Source organism: Pipistrellus kuhlii, unplaced genomic scaffold, assembly GCF_014108245.1.
Source record: "Pipistrellus kuhlii isolate mPipKuh1 unplaced genomic scaffold, mPipKuh1.p scaffold_m20_p_15, whole genome shotgun sequence".
Classification (NCBI taxonomy): Eukaryota; Metazoa; Chordata; class Mammalia; order Chiroptera; family Vespertilionidae; genus Pipistrellus; species Pipistrellus kuhlii.
The window spans coordinates 22,130,433-22,146,029 of NW_023425460.1; the positions used below are offsets into that span (position 1 = coordinate 22,130,433).

A 15,597-nucleotide genomic window follows, 5' to 3' on the forward strand; every position below is an offset into this window, starting at 1 on the left:
ACGCAGGTGGTTTACTGTTTTTATTTCTTTGGTACTTAAGCAACTTTCTACGGACTACGCTTCTACCACAGGCCTGTGTCTCCTGGGGGCCACAGAGCTAGGTTTCACCGTGATGGGCTATGTGTCTGCTCATTCATTTAAAAAGAAAAAGAAAAAAAGGAAAGAAACACGAAAGGTCTATGACGGTGGATGTTTAAATATGTGACATTCTCTGATTTCAGACATTTCGAGACCACAATCTTTTCAGGAGTTCAACAGTTTTTAAGCTTTTAAATGTCCATGTAGACACAGATCTCACTTTGTTTTTGTTTTAGTTCGGTTGCTTGTAGATTTGGTTGTGTGTCTGTGTGGTAAAGGAGCTGAGAGCTGGGACCAGAGGCAGCCTAGAAATGTGTGCTCACACTTGTACCCCAGTGAAAAAGCTTCCTTTTGTCAGGATGGGGGTGACCCCTCTAACCTTTCCCAGAAGCAGTGGGGGCATCCTTAGCATCAGCAGAGGGGACGCGGAATGACTTGTATAAATCCTTTCAGTTCTCCTTTTCACTGCCTAAATGGGAACGACCAGACTTGGCTTCAGGTGCAATCAAGAAATATTTAAATGGGGCGGGGAGAACATTCCAAGGAAAGACCTTTGTCTTAAGCTGGGAGAAGCACGAGGTCTGGCCCAGCCACTCTAGCTTTCCCAAGTCCCTCTCCCACCTCCTCCAAAGTCCAGCTTCCCTATTCCTAACTCCTTCCCCATCTTCCCTCCTGGGGCTCCTACCTGGGGTCCCAGGAACCAGCATCTGAACTAACAGCCACCTCCAGGCGGGACCTTTGGTAAGTCCTCAGGCTCTGGTGGGTCTGGTTTGCCATCTGTGAACTCAGGGGTCCACTCAGCTCTTGGAACCGGCTGGCTGGGATTTTGTCTGGAGGGTTGAGAAGTAAGGAGAGCACTTTATTTTAACGATGATGAAATTGCTTTAATCCCTAAGTATTTTTCTAAACGTATTTGCCTTGGTGACCTTAGGCTCCCAGTGAACTTGAGCCCTAGCTTTCTACCGTTGCATACAACTCACTGTGAATGACAGTGTCCACTTGCTCCTTACTTTCGCCACCTCATCCCCAGCCTTGGTTTCCTGGGACAGAGATAGCTTGTCAGGGGGAGAGGATGACCTTGAAGTTTTGAGGCAGGGTAAAGCCCTGGGCCTCAGGAATGCCGCGTGGGGGTTCAGGAACCTTCCCTGGGCTTCTCCTCTGAAGTGAGGCCTGAGTCAGGTGTGCCACCTGTTTCACAGTGCCGCTGGCGATGCCCGAGGCTGGTTTTGTAGCTTGCTTAAAACGAAATTTGGTGTATTTGCTATTAGAAGACAACTGTAGACTGTAGTTGTTTTGTTGTGGGTTAAGAAACACTGAGTGATAACATATTCAATCTTTTTATCTGCGTTCAGATCTCTTTTGGTTAATGCCGTTTGCGTTAATCCAGATTAATTGAGTTGAAAAAGGCAGCCTGTCATCAGCCAAGAAACAAACATTTTAATAGAATCAATCAGTGGCCACTGTAATTATAAATTCTGAAGCCCCGAATTAAGCTGACGAAAGTCTTCCCTTTCCTCCTCACCTGTCCCTTCCCCGTTTTCTGTTTTTTTAAATTGAGGTGTAATTGACATATAACGTTATATTAGTTTCAGGTGTGCAAAATAGTGATTTGATGTTTGTATATATCTAGTTAACATCCATCACCACCTATAGTTACCGTTTTTCCCCCTCTCAAGATGAGGACTTTTAAGATCTACTCTTAGCAACTTTCAAATATTCAATACAGTATTATTAACTAACTATATAGTCACCATACTGTACACTGCATTCCCACAGCTTATTTCTTAATACCTGGAAGGTTATCGTGTTTAACTCCTCTCCCCCTGTTCTGTCACCTCCTTCCCTTGGCAACCAGCACTTTGTCCTCTGTATCTGTATTTTGTGTGGGATTTTTTTGTGTGTGTGCTTGTTTTGTTTTGTTAGATTCTACATGTAAGATCACACAGTTTTTATCATTCTTTGTCTGACTTATTTCACTTTGAATAATGCCCTCAAGATCATCCATAGTGTCGCAAATGATAAGATTTCATTCGTTTTTATGCCTCACATTTACTTTATTCATTCATCCATTGATGAATACTTATGTTGTTTACGTGGCTTCTCCACCTTAGCTATTATAAACAGCTGAAATGAATATGGGGGTGCATATTCTTTTTAAGTTAGTGTTTTTATTTTCTTCAATCAATTCCCAGAATATAATTGCTGGATTATATGATATTTCTATTTTTAATTTTTAAGGCAGCTCCATACTGTTTTCCATTGTGATGGAATTTACATTCACACCACCAGGGCATGAATATTCCCTTCTCTCCACATCCAAATCAACACTTACTTCTTACCTTTCTGATGATGCCCATTCTAACAGATGTGAGCTGATATCTCATTGAGGTTTGGGTTTACATTTAGAGATGATCAGTGATGTTGAGCATCTTTTCCACAGAAGACACTTAATATCCTTGTATTTCTGCAATACCAGTGGTAATGTGTCCTCTTATTTCTGATTTTACGTGAGTGTCCTCTTTTTCTTCTTGGTACATCTAGCTAAAATTTTGGTAACTTTGTTTATTTTTACAAGAAGGAAAAAAAAACAGCTCTTAGTTTCATTGATTTTTTTTCTATTGCCTTTATAGTCTTTATGGTTTGAAAACTACTGATCTTCAAATTGCATTACATGCTCTGGGAAGAACATATTTTGAAGTCAGAAAGCACACAGCGTTATTAATAACAGTGTTAATGTGTGTATCCCAACCAAGACCATACATTGCTCTGTTAAAGATCATTTAACTAGTACTTCACTAGATCTTGCTAGTATGAGCATCTCAGCTACTTACTAGCGGTGTGGCATCAAGGACATCAGTTAGGAACTCTTGGCAGTCCTCATCTCATTGCCTCTCTGTTATTGTGAACATTTATATATACCTGCTAAGGTTGTTGAAAGAATCACATGAAATGATATATGCACCCAAGCATTGAGGTCTCAGCCATTATCCTGCTGTATGAGCCCTCAACCAACATTTTCTTGCTACATACCCCTATGTAGCTATTCTGTTGGGAGTAAAGCATTTTGCTTAAAGGATATATAGCAGTAAGTTCCAAAATTAATCACAATAGAAGAGCTTTAAAAAACACAAGTGCAGAGGCCCAATAGCAAGAGATTTTGACTCAGTAGATATTGGAAGGGGCCCAGGTATTTCAGATGGTAAGCTGAGTTTAGAAACCACTTATCTAAGAAAGCTATATGATTGCCCCCCCCCCCTTTTTTTTGAAATATAATCAGGAGCATAAATAGGACCAAAATGCAATACTTTGACCTCTTCTTGAACCTAAATTGGCCTGGAAAAATTTCTTCCTGAAGGCACAGGACACACCACCATGCGGTGAAATTACAGCATCCTGAATTAACAAGTGGACTGAAATAGTTTTCACACAAGGACACACTGACAGCTCATCCGCAATGGGATGGATGCACAGTTGTAACACAACGACCACTTGTTAAGCCCTCACTTTGTGTGTGCCAGGCTCCGGCCTAAAACCTAAAACGAGGCAAAAAGTCAACCCTGACTCCAAGTTCTGCCTCAGTGCTTTGCATTCATCCATTTTGTGTTCTAAGAAAAACAGTCACTTACACACCCCATTTAGGGATCTTCCTTGTGTGTGTCTCGGCTATTTCCAGCTTTTTAGGATGAGTCCATGATATAATTATACCAGACTTTTTATTTTCTTCTTCTGGAAGTTCAAACCACTCAGCCCTCATTTGTTAATAAATAGCAAATGGTAACCATAAATGCAGTTGACACCACACAAGGTATAATTTGAAGGATGGACTTAAAGAAAAGGTAACTATAATCAGAATACAAAAACAACCTTTATGAAACAGGGTACTTTGTGCATAGGTGACTCGGCAACTAGCCTTAAAGCCAAACATTTTATCATAATGTATTTTGTAGCATAATATTAATGTGCAGAAAGCACCCTCTTGGATGAGAGAAATAGCATAAAAATCTAATAGTGGCTTCAGCAGATTACTTCCAAGGAAAGAATGCTTTAAGTCTCTAAGAAAGAGATTATACTACTTTTAAGTTTAAAACAGTTTACTTTCACAATTTTACTAATCTAATCTTTTACTCATTTTCTTTATATCTTAAACACACAAGCAAGACCACAGGGCAGTGCATTTCAAATACATTCTTAAGTGAAATTTTATTTTAAAAATAAATAAAAGAGAAGAAGTTTCTCAATGAAGAAACTTGAAATGCTGAATTTTTCCAAGTTAACAGATAAATCTTGACCATAGTTTTAAGGTAGCTATTAAATAAACAACTTAAGGGGTATGAAAGGTGGACATGGAAGATTAGCATGGTGGATAGTGGGGGGTGGACAGGCTAAATAGCCCTCTCAGATGGTGATTAAAGAAATTTGAATTCATTTAAGGGAAAGGGGTGGAGGATGGGATACTCAAAGGGAAGGGCTGCACAGCCCAGAGCCAAGAAGACTTTGGGTCGGTGATGGCAGCACCTAGGAGCTGGAGTTTCGTCCTTATATGCAGTCACTGGTGGGAAACTTGTCAGTGGGTTTGGGGGCTGAGCTGATGGGCTTGGAAAGCAGATGGCATGTAGATTATAATCACGTTCCTTCGGGACAGTTTCCATTCCTCATATGGTCTGACACTTGGTGTCCAGTGAGTTTTTCCTGCTCTTTCATTCTTCTATGGCAGGAAGCTCACAAATGGCTGTTAAGAATTGTATTGCCCTATAGGCCTAACAGGGTACAGAAGCTTTAATGGTTGCATATCCAACCTTATTAGCACTGATCCTGGGTTTTGGAGCAGGATATCTTGTTTTAAATTCTGGCTCTGTCACTTAGCAGCTACATGATCTCAGGTAAACAGAACATCATAAACTTTCTTTGCCTCAGTTTCCTCATTTATAAAATAGGAGTCATAAGCACTCCTAAGGCATAGCGCTATTGTGAGGATGGAACAATAAATCTATGCTGCTCACGTAAATGGCCTCGAGTGCCTGAAAGGTGCTCTGAAAAGTTGCTCTCCGGATCATTTCTGCTAATTGCTTTGCTTAGTTGGGGAAGGTTTATTTACAAAGTCCCCAGTTGTTAAAAGGGAAGTAAAAATAGCACTGAGATCTGTGTGCTTTCAGGTCTCATTTAAATGCTAATGCCAGCCCTGCTGGCTTGGCTCCATGGTTGAACATCGACCTACAAATGACCTATGAACTAGGTCAGTGGTCGGCAAACCATGGCTCGCGAGCCACATGCGGCTCTTTGGCCCCTTGAGTGTAGCTCTTCCACAAAATACCATGGCCTGGGCAAGTCTATTTTGAAGAAGTTTAAGTTTAAAAAATTTGGCTCTCAAAAGAAATTTCAGTCTTGTACTGTTGATTTGGCTCTGATGACTAATGAGTTTGCCGACCACTGAACTAGGTCAGGCATGGTTCCATTCAGGTCTGGGCACATGCCCAGGTTTGGGGGGCATACAGGAGCCAGCTGATCAGTGAATCTCTCTCAACATTGCGCTCTCGCTCTCGCTCTTGCTCTCGCTCTCGCTCGCTCTCTCGCTCTCGCTCTCTCTCTCGCTCTCTCTCTCTCTCTCTCTCTCTCTCTTTCTCTCTTCCTCCCTTCCTCCCTTCCTCCCTTCCTCCCTTCCTCCCTTTCTCCTCCCTCCCTCCCTCCCCTCTTCCCTCACCCTCACCCTCACCTTCTCCCTCTCACTTCCTCTCTTAAATATATATTTTTTAAATGCTAACAATGTAAATTCATTTGCATCCACAGTTTCATGCCCTTATTGTTTATCAGGGCAGAGGCAGGTTTCTGACTTAGGCACACAAGAGGGCAGAATTTGGGAGGGAAAAGAAGGGAAGAAAGAAGGTAAAGTAAAACAAAAAAACCTGAGGTGTGTATTAGTTAAAGTAAAACAAAACAAAAAAAAACCTTCAATCTTAAGGGCTTATCACAATTGCAGTTTGTCTCTTGCTCATAAATGGGGAAGGGGGACTTGGGGGCATCTACTATTTAGAAACCCAGGCTGAGCTAGGAGGCTCTGCCACCTAATTGCAGGGCTGTCATTATCTCCCTGGAGATGGAAGATGGGTGAGAAGCAAGTGCAGTAGTGTCTCCAAGGTCTCATGCCCTGAGCCATGCTCAGTCCTGTGAGACCACCCTGACAGCAGGGGAGTCTGGGAAATGTGCTCAGGAGGAAAGAGAAATTGGTTTGGAGAACATCTAACAGGTTTAACCATAAGTTCTAAAAGCACAAGTCTGGGAAGCTACAGCTGCAAAAATCGAGGTAATCAAAATAAAAAATAATAAAATATTGAGAGCCTTATGGAAAGAGTAAGGAAAAGAGCCAAGGAAGGGACTGAGGAACATTTTCCAGATACAGTTGATGATTGCAGAATATTTTCAATATATGTCATTTATTATCTAAACATTTCTCTCTAACCGGACAGTTAATTCATTGTTAAGCTGTGCTGCTAAAATGTCTTGGTAAGCAGATTTTTGAAGACATTTAATGATTCTGTTCTTAAAATTCTATAAATTGAGTAGCTGCATCGAAGAGCCTTCACATTTGAAAAATACCTGGAAACAGCCTTTCAGGAAGGCAATGCCAGTTCCTACTGAACTGACTGGCCGAGCATCCGAGAGCTCAGTTTCCGCACCTGTGCCAAGACTACGTGTTATCTGCTTTTCATTTGAACTTCCGAGTATCACAGATAGGTGACATGTTTCGATAATAAGGAGTCTTTCTAAAAGTCATGTTGGCTCATCAGGATAAAGTTAGTGTGAAAGGTGGTGAGATGTAATATGGGGTTCTCCTGCTCAGACATGCTTCATGTCTTCTGCTAATTATACTTTTTAAGTAGAATTTATTTAATAGTTTTGCAACCACAGGAGGTCATTTATCACTGGCCTTCAATGTGGTTTTAATTTTACTGATATTGAGAAACTACATCATATTTGAATTTACAACTTTTGGGCACAAAGACATTCACCATGATTTGTGAGAGCCGTGTATTAATTATATCAGTCAACAACAAAATTTTTTCAAAGATAATTTAACTCCAACACCACCTGATGTGATGACTCTTGCTGGAAAGAAAATAATATTCTTTCATAACATTTTTGCAAAAAAAATTATATTTATTAAGAGAGTCTAGTAACATATTGAGACAAAATGTCTCAATCACATCATCAACTCCATCACATAATATTGCTGAAAATGAAGTTTTGTGTGTTTTTTCCCCCCATCTTTTTTGGTTTCCTCGATAACAAATTGAATTACAAAAAAATTAGAAAAGTTCTCCTTCCAGATACCCCATACTCTAGCCACAGTGGGTTATCACCCCACTTTTAAATATAGTATGTATTATTACTTTTATAGCTTTGTAATTTGGCTCAACTCTGATACCTTTCCCTACACCCTAATAGCCTTTCATTTCTTTCCTACCTGCCAACTCCTCATCTTTCATAACCTATATGTGGCAACTGTCTCTACACAACCCTTCCTGTACAATTACCAAAGTGCCTATTGAAGGCGCACTGGATGTAGTCAGAATGTTTATATTTTTACATCCAGGTGGCCAATCTGGCCAATTTGACTAGAGGTGAACCCCATGTCAAAACTGAGCCAATCTGAAATGGAGTCTCTGAGAGGCTAAGCAGTTGGCTCACAGAGCTGAGTCTGAAGGCCATGGGGGTGAAATTTATGCCACCCTGACAAGCCATATACATGTGCAAATTACTGTAGATCGGAAGTCATTAGCAAGTTAATGAAATAGTCTGCGGAATGGTTTCCATACTGATTTCATAAGTGGTAGAGCTATAATCCATGTATCCTTTTACTCTCTCTAGTTTAAAGGGTTTATCTTCCTTGAATTAAAGGGCCTTGAGAAGAAAATGGTTTAAATACCGCAGCTTCCCTGAAGCTTTTTGAGAGTACCTACAGGCTGATTAAATTGCTTTTAATGTGTGATATAATATCTTATTATAAAGTGTTTCATAGTCCAAAAATAGTAAAGACCTAAATTGAGTGCTTACTATGAGCTAGACATCATGCCAAGTAGCATGATAGTGCATGCATTATTCTCACACCTATACTCTAAGGTTGATATTCTCTCTATAGTATCAGTGAGGTTATATTTGCCCATATCATGCAGTTAGAAACTGTGGGGCCATGGATTCTAACTCAAGTCTGTCTGACTCCAGAGACTGTGTCTCTAACCACTATACTAATGGTTGTTTATTGTTTTGCTAAATGGTGAGCTTTTTGATGTTAAAGGTGTGAACATAATTTTAAATGCATGCATCCTTCTAAATGCCAGCATAGAGCCTACTGAGCTGACAGGCTCAATGTTTATTGAATTCAGGTGCTCAGCATTACCCAGATTGTAGGCTCAGATTATTGACAGGGTTGACTATTCTTAAACAGTTGCTATTAGGACAGGCCCACATTTGTACAAACATCATATTTCTAAATTATATAGACTATTTGTTTTGCTGCCTTTTTTTGTGGGGAGATAATGTATCATACTTTGGTATTGTACTCAGAGTAGTATTTTAGAAGGTATGAAAATTGTAATCCAAAACTCAATGGGATACATTTTATAAGTCTGATGGTAGCGCTGCCTATTTTTCTTTAAGACTATAAAAGAAAGTTGGTGTCATGATAAAATTAATTTTATAGTTTCAAAAAAGAAGGAAAATTGAATAATTTCACCTGGAATTTCCATAAGTGAAAATGCATGTTAATTTGACTACACAGTTAGAAATACTAAAACTGATAAAATTTATGCCACCCTGACAAGTGTGGTAGTGCTATAAGTGATAGCACTGGGGGCGGCTTAGTATAGTGGTTAGAGACACAGGCTCTGGAATCAGACAGACTTGGGGAAGCATCCATGGCCCCTCAGTTTCTAACTGCATGATGTGGGCAAACATAACCTCACTGATACTATAGAGAGAATATCAACCTTAAAGTGTAGGTGTGAGAATAATGCATGCACTGTCATGGGGGCAAAATTTATTTCACCCCACAAGCCACATACATGTGCATACTTGTTACTAATTCTGTAATTGAATTGGTACAATTTGATTTACCATGGGAAAAATTCATAAACTTTTAATACACTGAAATATGAATAATCAAACTTTGTCTGCATATCTGTGGTGGTGGTTTTTAAGCAATATATTTCCATCTTCATTCTTAACAATAGATTTCAGGTTAAACAATAATTGAAATATTTAAGTCCTCTAGCAAAATAAGAAAAAGGATTGGGGGAATGACTTGTTTGTGATTTTATTTAATAATTATTTTAAAATAAAAGGAATTAGAGAAAGTCTACATTTAACTGAATGCCAGAGATTACTGTTTTCTTGTTAGGATAAGCCTGTATTTCTCTGTTCCCCCCTTTAATACAATTTAACAAGAATTTAATCATCACTGGAACAGTGATAAGCAGGCTTGTGACATTTTACCCATGTCAGTCCTTATGCTAAAAAGCATGTCTTTTTAATTTTAAATTTTGCTTCAGAAATCAGTCATTATCTTATCCTATAAGTATTCTGGCACAAGAATAACAACAACATAAGAATTCTGTAGTCATGGCACAATATTTGTTATAGCAAAACTACTGGAAATAATTTAAATGTCTCTCAAATATCCCTTTAAATAAATTACGGTATAGCCATTCCAACATACTGTACTCTAAGGCAACCATTAAAAAGAATGAGGCACCTGTATACATGTTACATAGAATGTGACCGGCAAGACACACAAAGTAAAAAAAATTAAAAATAGCAAGACGCAGGGCAGCGTGTAGAGCGTGCTCCCATTTGATCAAATACCTGTGAATGCATTCCCAAGTGCATATATTTTCCATTCCAATAAATCGTTTAAAAGTAAAACCATGTACACATTTTAGGCAGCAATGATCCCCTTTTGAATTTGTATGTCATCTGACTTCTGTCTTTCAGCCTCTATAACTAGCTGAGTTAATACAATACCTACAGTTTTCTTGGTGGCCTGCTTCACCTTTATAAATGTGCAGACTTCCTTTTTGTCTCTTCCTAACATCTCAGCTGGATAGGAAGGAGAGGTGTCCTTCCTCTGCCACCCCCATCCCTGGGTGGGAAGCCAAAAGGGCCAGAACTAATGATTGATGCACCGAGATGTCTAGAGGGGGGAATGCTCTGGCCGCAGTCAGTTCCTGCAGAAGGGAAGGGATTCCATAACGGAGCCCTTTGAAAGCTCCTCCTTTCCCCTCTGACACAGAGGCTCTTCTTTCTTCTTTCGGAAGAAAGGGTTTCCTGTTTCCCCTCCTCTATTGTGTTTTATTGGAGATGGCAGGCCTTAGAATGGGCCTTCCTGGCACTTCAGAAAACAAGCACATGCAGAAAAAGCAAGTTTCTCCAGGGTGAGGAAGCTGAAACTTCCAGACAAAAGGAATGTAACAGCAGACATCCTGCCAGTCCCTTTCTCAGAGAAGAGCCAACCAGCCCTTGTGGCCCTTTGGCGGAGCCCCTTGAAATTGAACCACTTCCGGGAATGCTAAACCAACAGGCAGGGATATCTGTTCTTTAAGGAACCCTGTTGATCAGTCCCTGTCCCTCCCAGTGCCTTCAACCCGGCATTTTGGGGATTTGATGTAGACTTGAGTATATTACAGAGTAAGTGGAAATTGAGACAGTTGCCCTGGTATTGGGTTTGACAATATCAAAGTTGGCAGGTAAAAATGCAAAGCTAGTTTGATTTCATTTCTGTGGGCTTTCCTTTAAACAATATGCCCCTAGTCTTATTGTAATCAACATAATTCAGGTTAGGCAAAAATTTGAAATCTTCAGCTCAACCTAGCAAGAGATGAAAAGAAGATAATGAAGGCGGACTTGTGGTTTGTATTTAACAACTTCTTAAAAGTCAAAAGTAATTAGAACAAGTCTTCCTGGCATGAAATAGTATTTAAGATACTTCGAATTAACTTACTACTTGGTACCAAATCTGCATGTGCTTGCTGACTGTATTTTCTACACATAAACACACACACACACACACACACACACACACACACTCTTCCTGCTAACTATCAATTCCTTTGCTCTGGTATGACTTTTGTTGCAAACTTCCTTTGTTGCCCAATAGTTATTAACCATTTGGGGAGATATTATTAATTTATTGGAAACTGTTTTTTGAAAGTAGTAATGCAAGTCTCAGACACCATGATCATTTGAGCTTGTCAACGAAGAATATATTGCCCTATACTTAGGCAGTATCTTTCTCTGATTATCTCTAAGTATGTCACATTTCTGTCCCTGAAGAACACACATACACTTCTAAGGTCACAATGCCAAAATGTATCTATACTTGTAACATTTCATGGTATTAAATGTAAAATTTTATTTCAAGGACTACTGCAGCCTAGAAATATATATATGTAATCTAAGCACTGAGATAGTACATTTCAGAAAATAAACTAGTATTCTCACAATAAATTTTAGATAACCTATCACTTGCCATTCCAAACGTTCCTCACATTCTAGACTCTAGAATCAAAAGGGAAAAAGGGTTATGCATGTAGGAAGTATAAGCTAAAAATCATTTATTACAATCTAATATAGAATATTTATCAGAGTCGAGATAACAATCAATGTGTACACACATTTACATAACAAGATGATCAATAGACAATGCAGCACCATTAGGAAAAAAAAATAATTAAGAAGTTTCTGTCGCATTTACAGGTTAAGTGCCACATTGAGAATTTACAACACAGTAATTTACTGCAACCAAATGACAGGAGAGTTCCACAAAGAAACAAAGCTCTTCACACTCCGGTTTTCAGAAGGTATTACTGGAATGCTTAACTGTAACCACAGACGTTGTACCTCCTTAAGGACCGAGCTGGCAAACAGTCACAAAAGGCTCTCATAGCATTATGTTCTATCAAGGAGTCCACTGTGTTTGGACAGCTGGCTTAGTGTCTCTGGCAGGTGTGAAGCCGAGAAGAATTGCTGGCTTGATGGTGATCTTTCTGTATCCGGCAAGACAGACCTTCTCCGCAGTAACAGCGCTGGAATATCTCCAGCCCGTGGGAGCCCTTTCTCCTGTGCTTGGTGCACACTTGACCTTCCTTGAGGACAGGTTTGCAGATCTTGGACCAGAAGTGTCTAGCACAGCACAGCCCTGTAGCACAATCCGATGATCGGAGGCAGACAGACCCTTCTAGTCCTAGGAGAGAATAGACGATAAAGGGAAAATACATGGCCGCGGCTAACGCTGCATAAAGATGGTGTCAAAGACACTTCCGGTGTGCTGGCAACCCAGAAGGAGTCCCGGGGTCCCTGAACCTACCTTTCGTGTGATACATTTTTGAGGACAGTGTCGTTCTTCTGGTGTACCCATCCAGGGTGCTGTGGTCATTGCCAAAGCTTTCGATAATGGTTTCCTCGATTTCCCCTCGTTGGAAATGATTGTGATCGGATGGCATGCATATTCCTGAGGAAGCAGGAGATTGTGGTTAACTCCTGCGCTGTACAGTGTGACCAGGGCAGTCCGGCATGCCTGTACCGACTTGAGGGACTTCACTGGAATGGCATGATCTTAAACACAAGCCCAACTTCCTTCCTAGTGTTCGTACAAACTCCAAGGTGGCCAGAAGCATCCACGCATACACTGTGCAGTCAACATCCTCAAGTATAGCCATTTGAGCTACTTTCCTACCCACTGGGGTAGTGACTGAGATTTCTGCCCATTTTAATGTCCCCCGTGGGGTAAGAAAAAGAGAATCGGTCACTTAAAAAAATTGCTTTTAAAAATAACCTGTTTGCCCTTGGTGCCCTGTGAGTGGCGCCACACTGGGTTAAGCAGACACAATGCCAGCCCCGTGGAAGAATGCACTCTCCCCCGCCACCAGTGCCTTTCCTGTGTCATTTCCATGTTACAGAGACCCACCTAGTCCCTCCTGGAGCCTGACTGGGACCTCCAGGAGGACCGCCACCCTTGAGTTTATTTCTGGAGTCTCCTCTGGCTGTCTGAGTCTACTACCAGTTTGGGACATTGACTTTCAGTGGATCTGTGGTTGTGGGGAAGAGGAGGACTTATTTTAAGGTAGCAGGAAGTGGAGGGAGGGAAGGTTAGGGAAGAGTCGCCAGGGTGGAGGGTAACAAGAGAGCTCCCTTAAGAATGGCCAGCATAGGCACATCGGTGTCTTGTGGCTGACAACACTCAGCTGGGACCAGGAAGGAGAAGCCAGACTGGGAGAGCCCCGAGAGGCACTGTAAGAGAAACGAACAGGCCAGGTCAACAGCCAGGGTATCTTTCTATCATCCAGCCTCCCCCCCCCCCCCCCTTCTTTCTCCATGGACATCAAGGCGGTCCCAGACCAGTATTTAGGGAGGGGATCCCCTCCAAGATCAGCAGTCCTGTTAAGTCATTTTGAGGGTGCACGGGGGTAGGGAGGAATAAAGAGGTCCAAGACCCCTATAAGGATCTGTCCTCTGAGACAAACCCTGGTTTAGGGGAGCCTTGCCTGCAGAGGACCGCTTCCTCCGCGGCCCCGCAGCCGGCTCAGAGCCGAGGTGTGTCCTCCCAGCCTCCCAGCTGCAGGTGAGCAGAAGCGGGACGGGTTGAGGAGCCCCCGGAGAGCCGGGGAACTCACCGTTCTTGCAGTAGTTGCCGGGGCAGCACATGGCGTGGCGCATGCAGCGTTTGCGGCGCTTCCTGCAGGCCAGGCAGACCTGCGGGCCCGCAACCCCTCCGCGGGCGGGGCCGGCGCAGTACTCCTCGGTGCCGCACTCCTCGTCCTCCGCGCAGGGGTAGGGCTGCGGGAAGGAAGGGGGAAGGGGGCGGGGAGGATGAGGCGCCTGGGCATCCAGGTTCCCCCCCACGCCTGAACCTGTACGCACCCATCCCAGCCCTTTGCTGCCCACCTTTGCAAAAGTCACCGCCGCTCGCCTTCCCCAAGGCACTTTCCAAATGCTCCCCGAAATGTACTTTCCAAATGCTCCCCAAAATGTACTTTCCAAATGCTCTCCGAAATGTACTTTCCAAATGCTCCCCAAAATGCACTTTCCAAATGCTCCCCAAAATGCACTTTCCAAATGTTCCCAAAATTCACTCAGCTCGGCGCGCCCTGACACCCCTCTCCCGGGGTCCCGGCGTCCCCTCCCCAGATCCCCGCGGTGCCCTCCTTCCTCACCTGGTAGCTGTCAATGGTCTGGTACTTGTTGGCCCCGTCGTACAGGATCCCCGGGGCCACGCTGACAGGCGAGCCCGGGTGCCCCGCAGCGCCGCCCAGCGGCGGGGGCAGGTTCTTGATGGCGTTGGAGTGGAGGACGGAGTTCAAGGCGGCGCTGACGCCGAGCCGCGGGCGCGGGCCGCACAGAGCCGCCGCCACCAGCGCCACCAGGACCTGCGCGGCGCCCACGGCGCCCAGGGCCTTCATTGCGGCGCAAGGGAAGGGGAGAGAGAGAAGGGAGGGTGTCCCCTTGGCAAGCCCGGTCCCCGGCCCCCCAGGAAGCCGGTGCTGCTGCTGGTGCCCCGGAGCCTCCCGCGGTCCCCCGGTCCCGGCTGCGGGGCGCACGGAGCTCTGCGCCGCCACAGCGCTGCAGCCGCCTTTATAGCTCCGGCCCCTCCGGGGGAGACAACAAAGCTGGGATGGGATTTCAAAGCCCTGGGAGGGGCCGGGAGGGTGTGTTTGTGTACATGGAGGAGGGGGGGGGGGGGCTTTGACACTCTTCACCCCGCCCCTCCCTTGCACAGTCCTGCCCCTGGACCGGCGCACCTTGGGGGCGGGTGGACTCGAGGAGCATTGGAGCTGGGGAGGAGGAGCTTGGGGGCGCGGGTGCCCTGGCCTGGCCTGAGGCTTAGGGGTCGGGATATCGGGATCTGGAATGGTGATGCTCTCTGCAAAAGCACTTCTCTTCTCTTTTCCTCTTCTCTCCTCTTTTCTCTCCTCTTTTCTCTTCTCTTCTCTTCTCTTCTCTTCTCTTCTCTTCTCTTCTCTTCTCTTCTCTTCTCTTCTCTTCTCTTCTCTTCTCTTCTCTTCTCTTCTCTTCTCTTCTCTCTTCTCCCCCCACCCCCACCCCCTTACGCCAGGACTGGTTTATTGTGCACATAAATAATATTCAGTCCCAGATACAGCCTGGTCCGTCATGCAAATTCTCCATCCAAGCCTCGCAGTCCGGAGGGCCTGGTAGCCCAGGGAGTTGCTCATTAACCATTTAGAGTCTAGGTTTCCAGATTTGGGGTGAGGAGGTCCTAGGCTTTCCGTTCATGGAATGCCTCTCTTCCTCCTCCTCCTCCCCTTCCTTTCTCCCAAGGGAGAAAAAAAAAAAAGCGCAAATAGAAGGACATTTGCACATCAAATGAGGGTTAAAAGGAAGAAGAACTAATTCTCTTTTGATGGGAAGTTTAGGGAGGGAGGCGAGAGACTAGCGTTTGGGAATTAGATCACGGGCGGAGGGGGAAGAGGGAAATGACCATCTGATAATCAACTGTTTAATGGAGTTCTTTGA

General features: G+C 43.5%; 1 protein-coding gene across 1 annotated transcript; it reads right to left on the reverse strand.

The window, feature by feature from the left end:
• Positions 1 to 11,657: 11,657 nt before the first annotated feature.
• DKK1 (dickkopf WNT signaling pathway inhibitor 1) lies at positions 11,658 to 14,699 on the reverse strand. Its single transcript, XM_036438435.2, has 4 exons — positions 14,280 to 14,699; positions 13,740 to 13,902; positions 12,434 to 12,577; positions 11,658 to 12,310 (listed from the first exon to the last, which is right to left on the reverse strand). The coding sequence occupies exons 1-4, from the start codon at positions 14,523 to 14,525 to the stop codon at positions 12,057 to 12,059; spliced, it is 807 nt and encodes a 268-aa protein (XP_036294328.1). The 5' UTR covers positions 14,526 to 14,699; the 3' UTR covers positions 11,658 to 12,056.
• Between the last annotated feature and the right edge of the window lie 898 nt (positions 14,700 to 15,597).

Bases quoted from the DNA above. Each gene is read 5' to 3' on its own strand.
- DKK1 (XM_036438435.2), bottom strand. From the start codon at position 14,525: ATGAAGGCCCTGGGCGCCGTGGGCGCCGCGCAGGTCCTGGTGGCGCTG. The intron at 13,903-14,279 runs GTGAGGAAGGAG...TCCTTCCCGCAG, and splicing joins AGACCATTGACAGCTACCAG to CCCTACCCCTGCGCGGAGGA. The intron at 12,578-13,739 runs GTGAGTTCCCCG...CTGCTTCCTCAG, and splicing joins CGGCAACTACTGCAAGAACG to GAATATGCATGCCATCCGAT.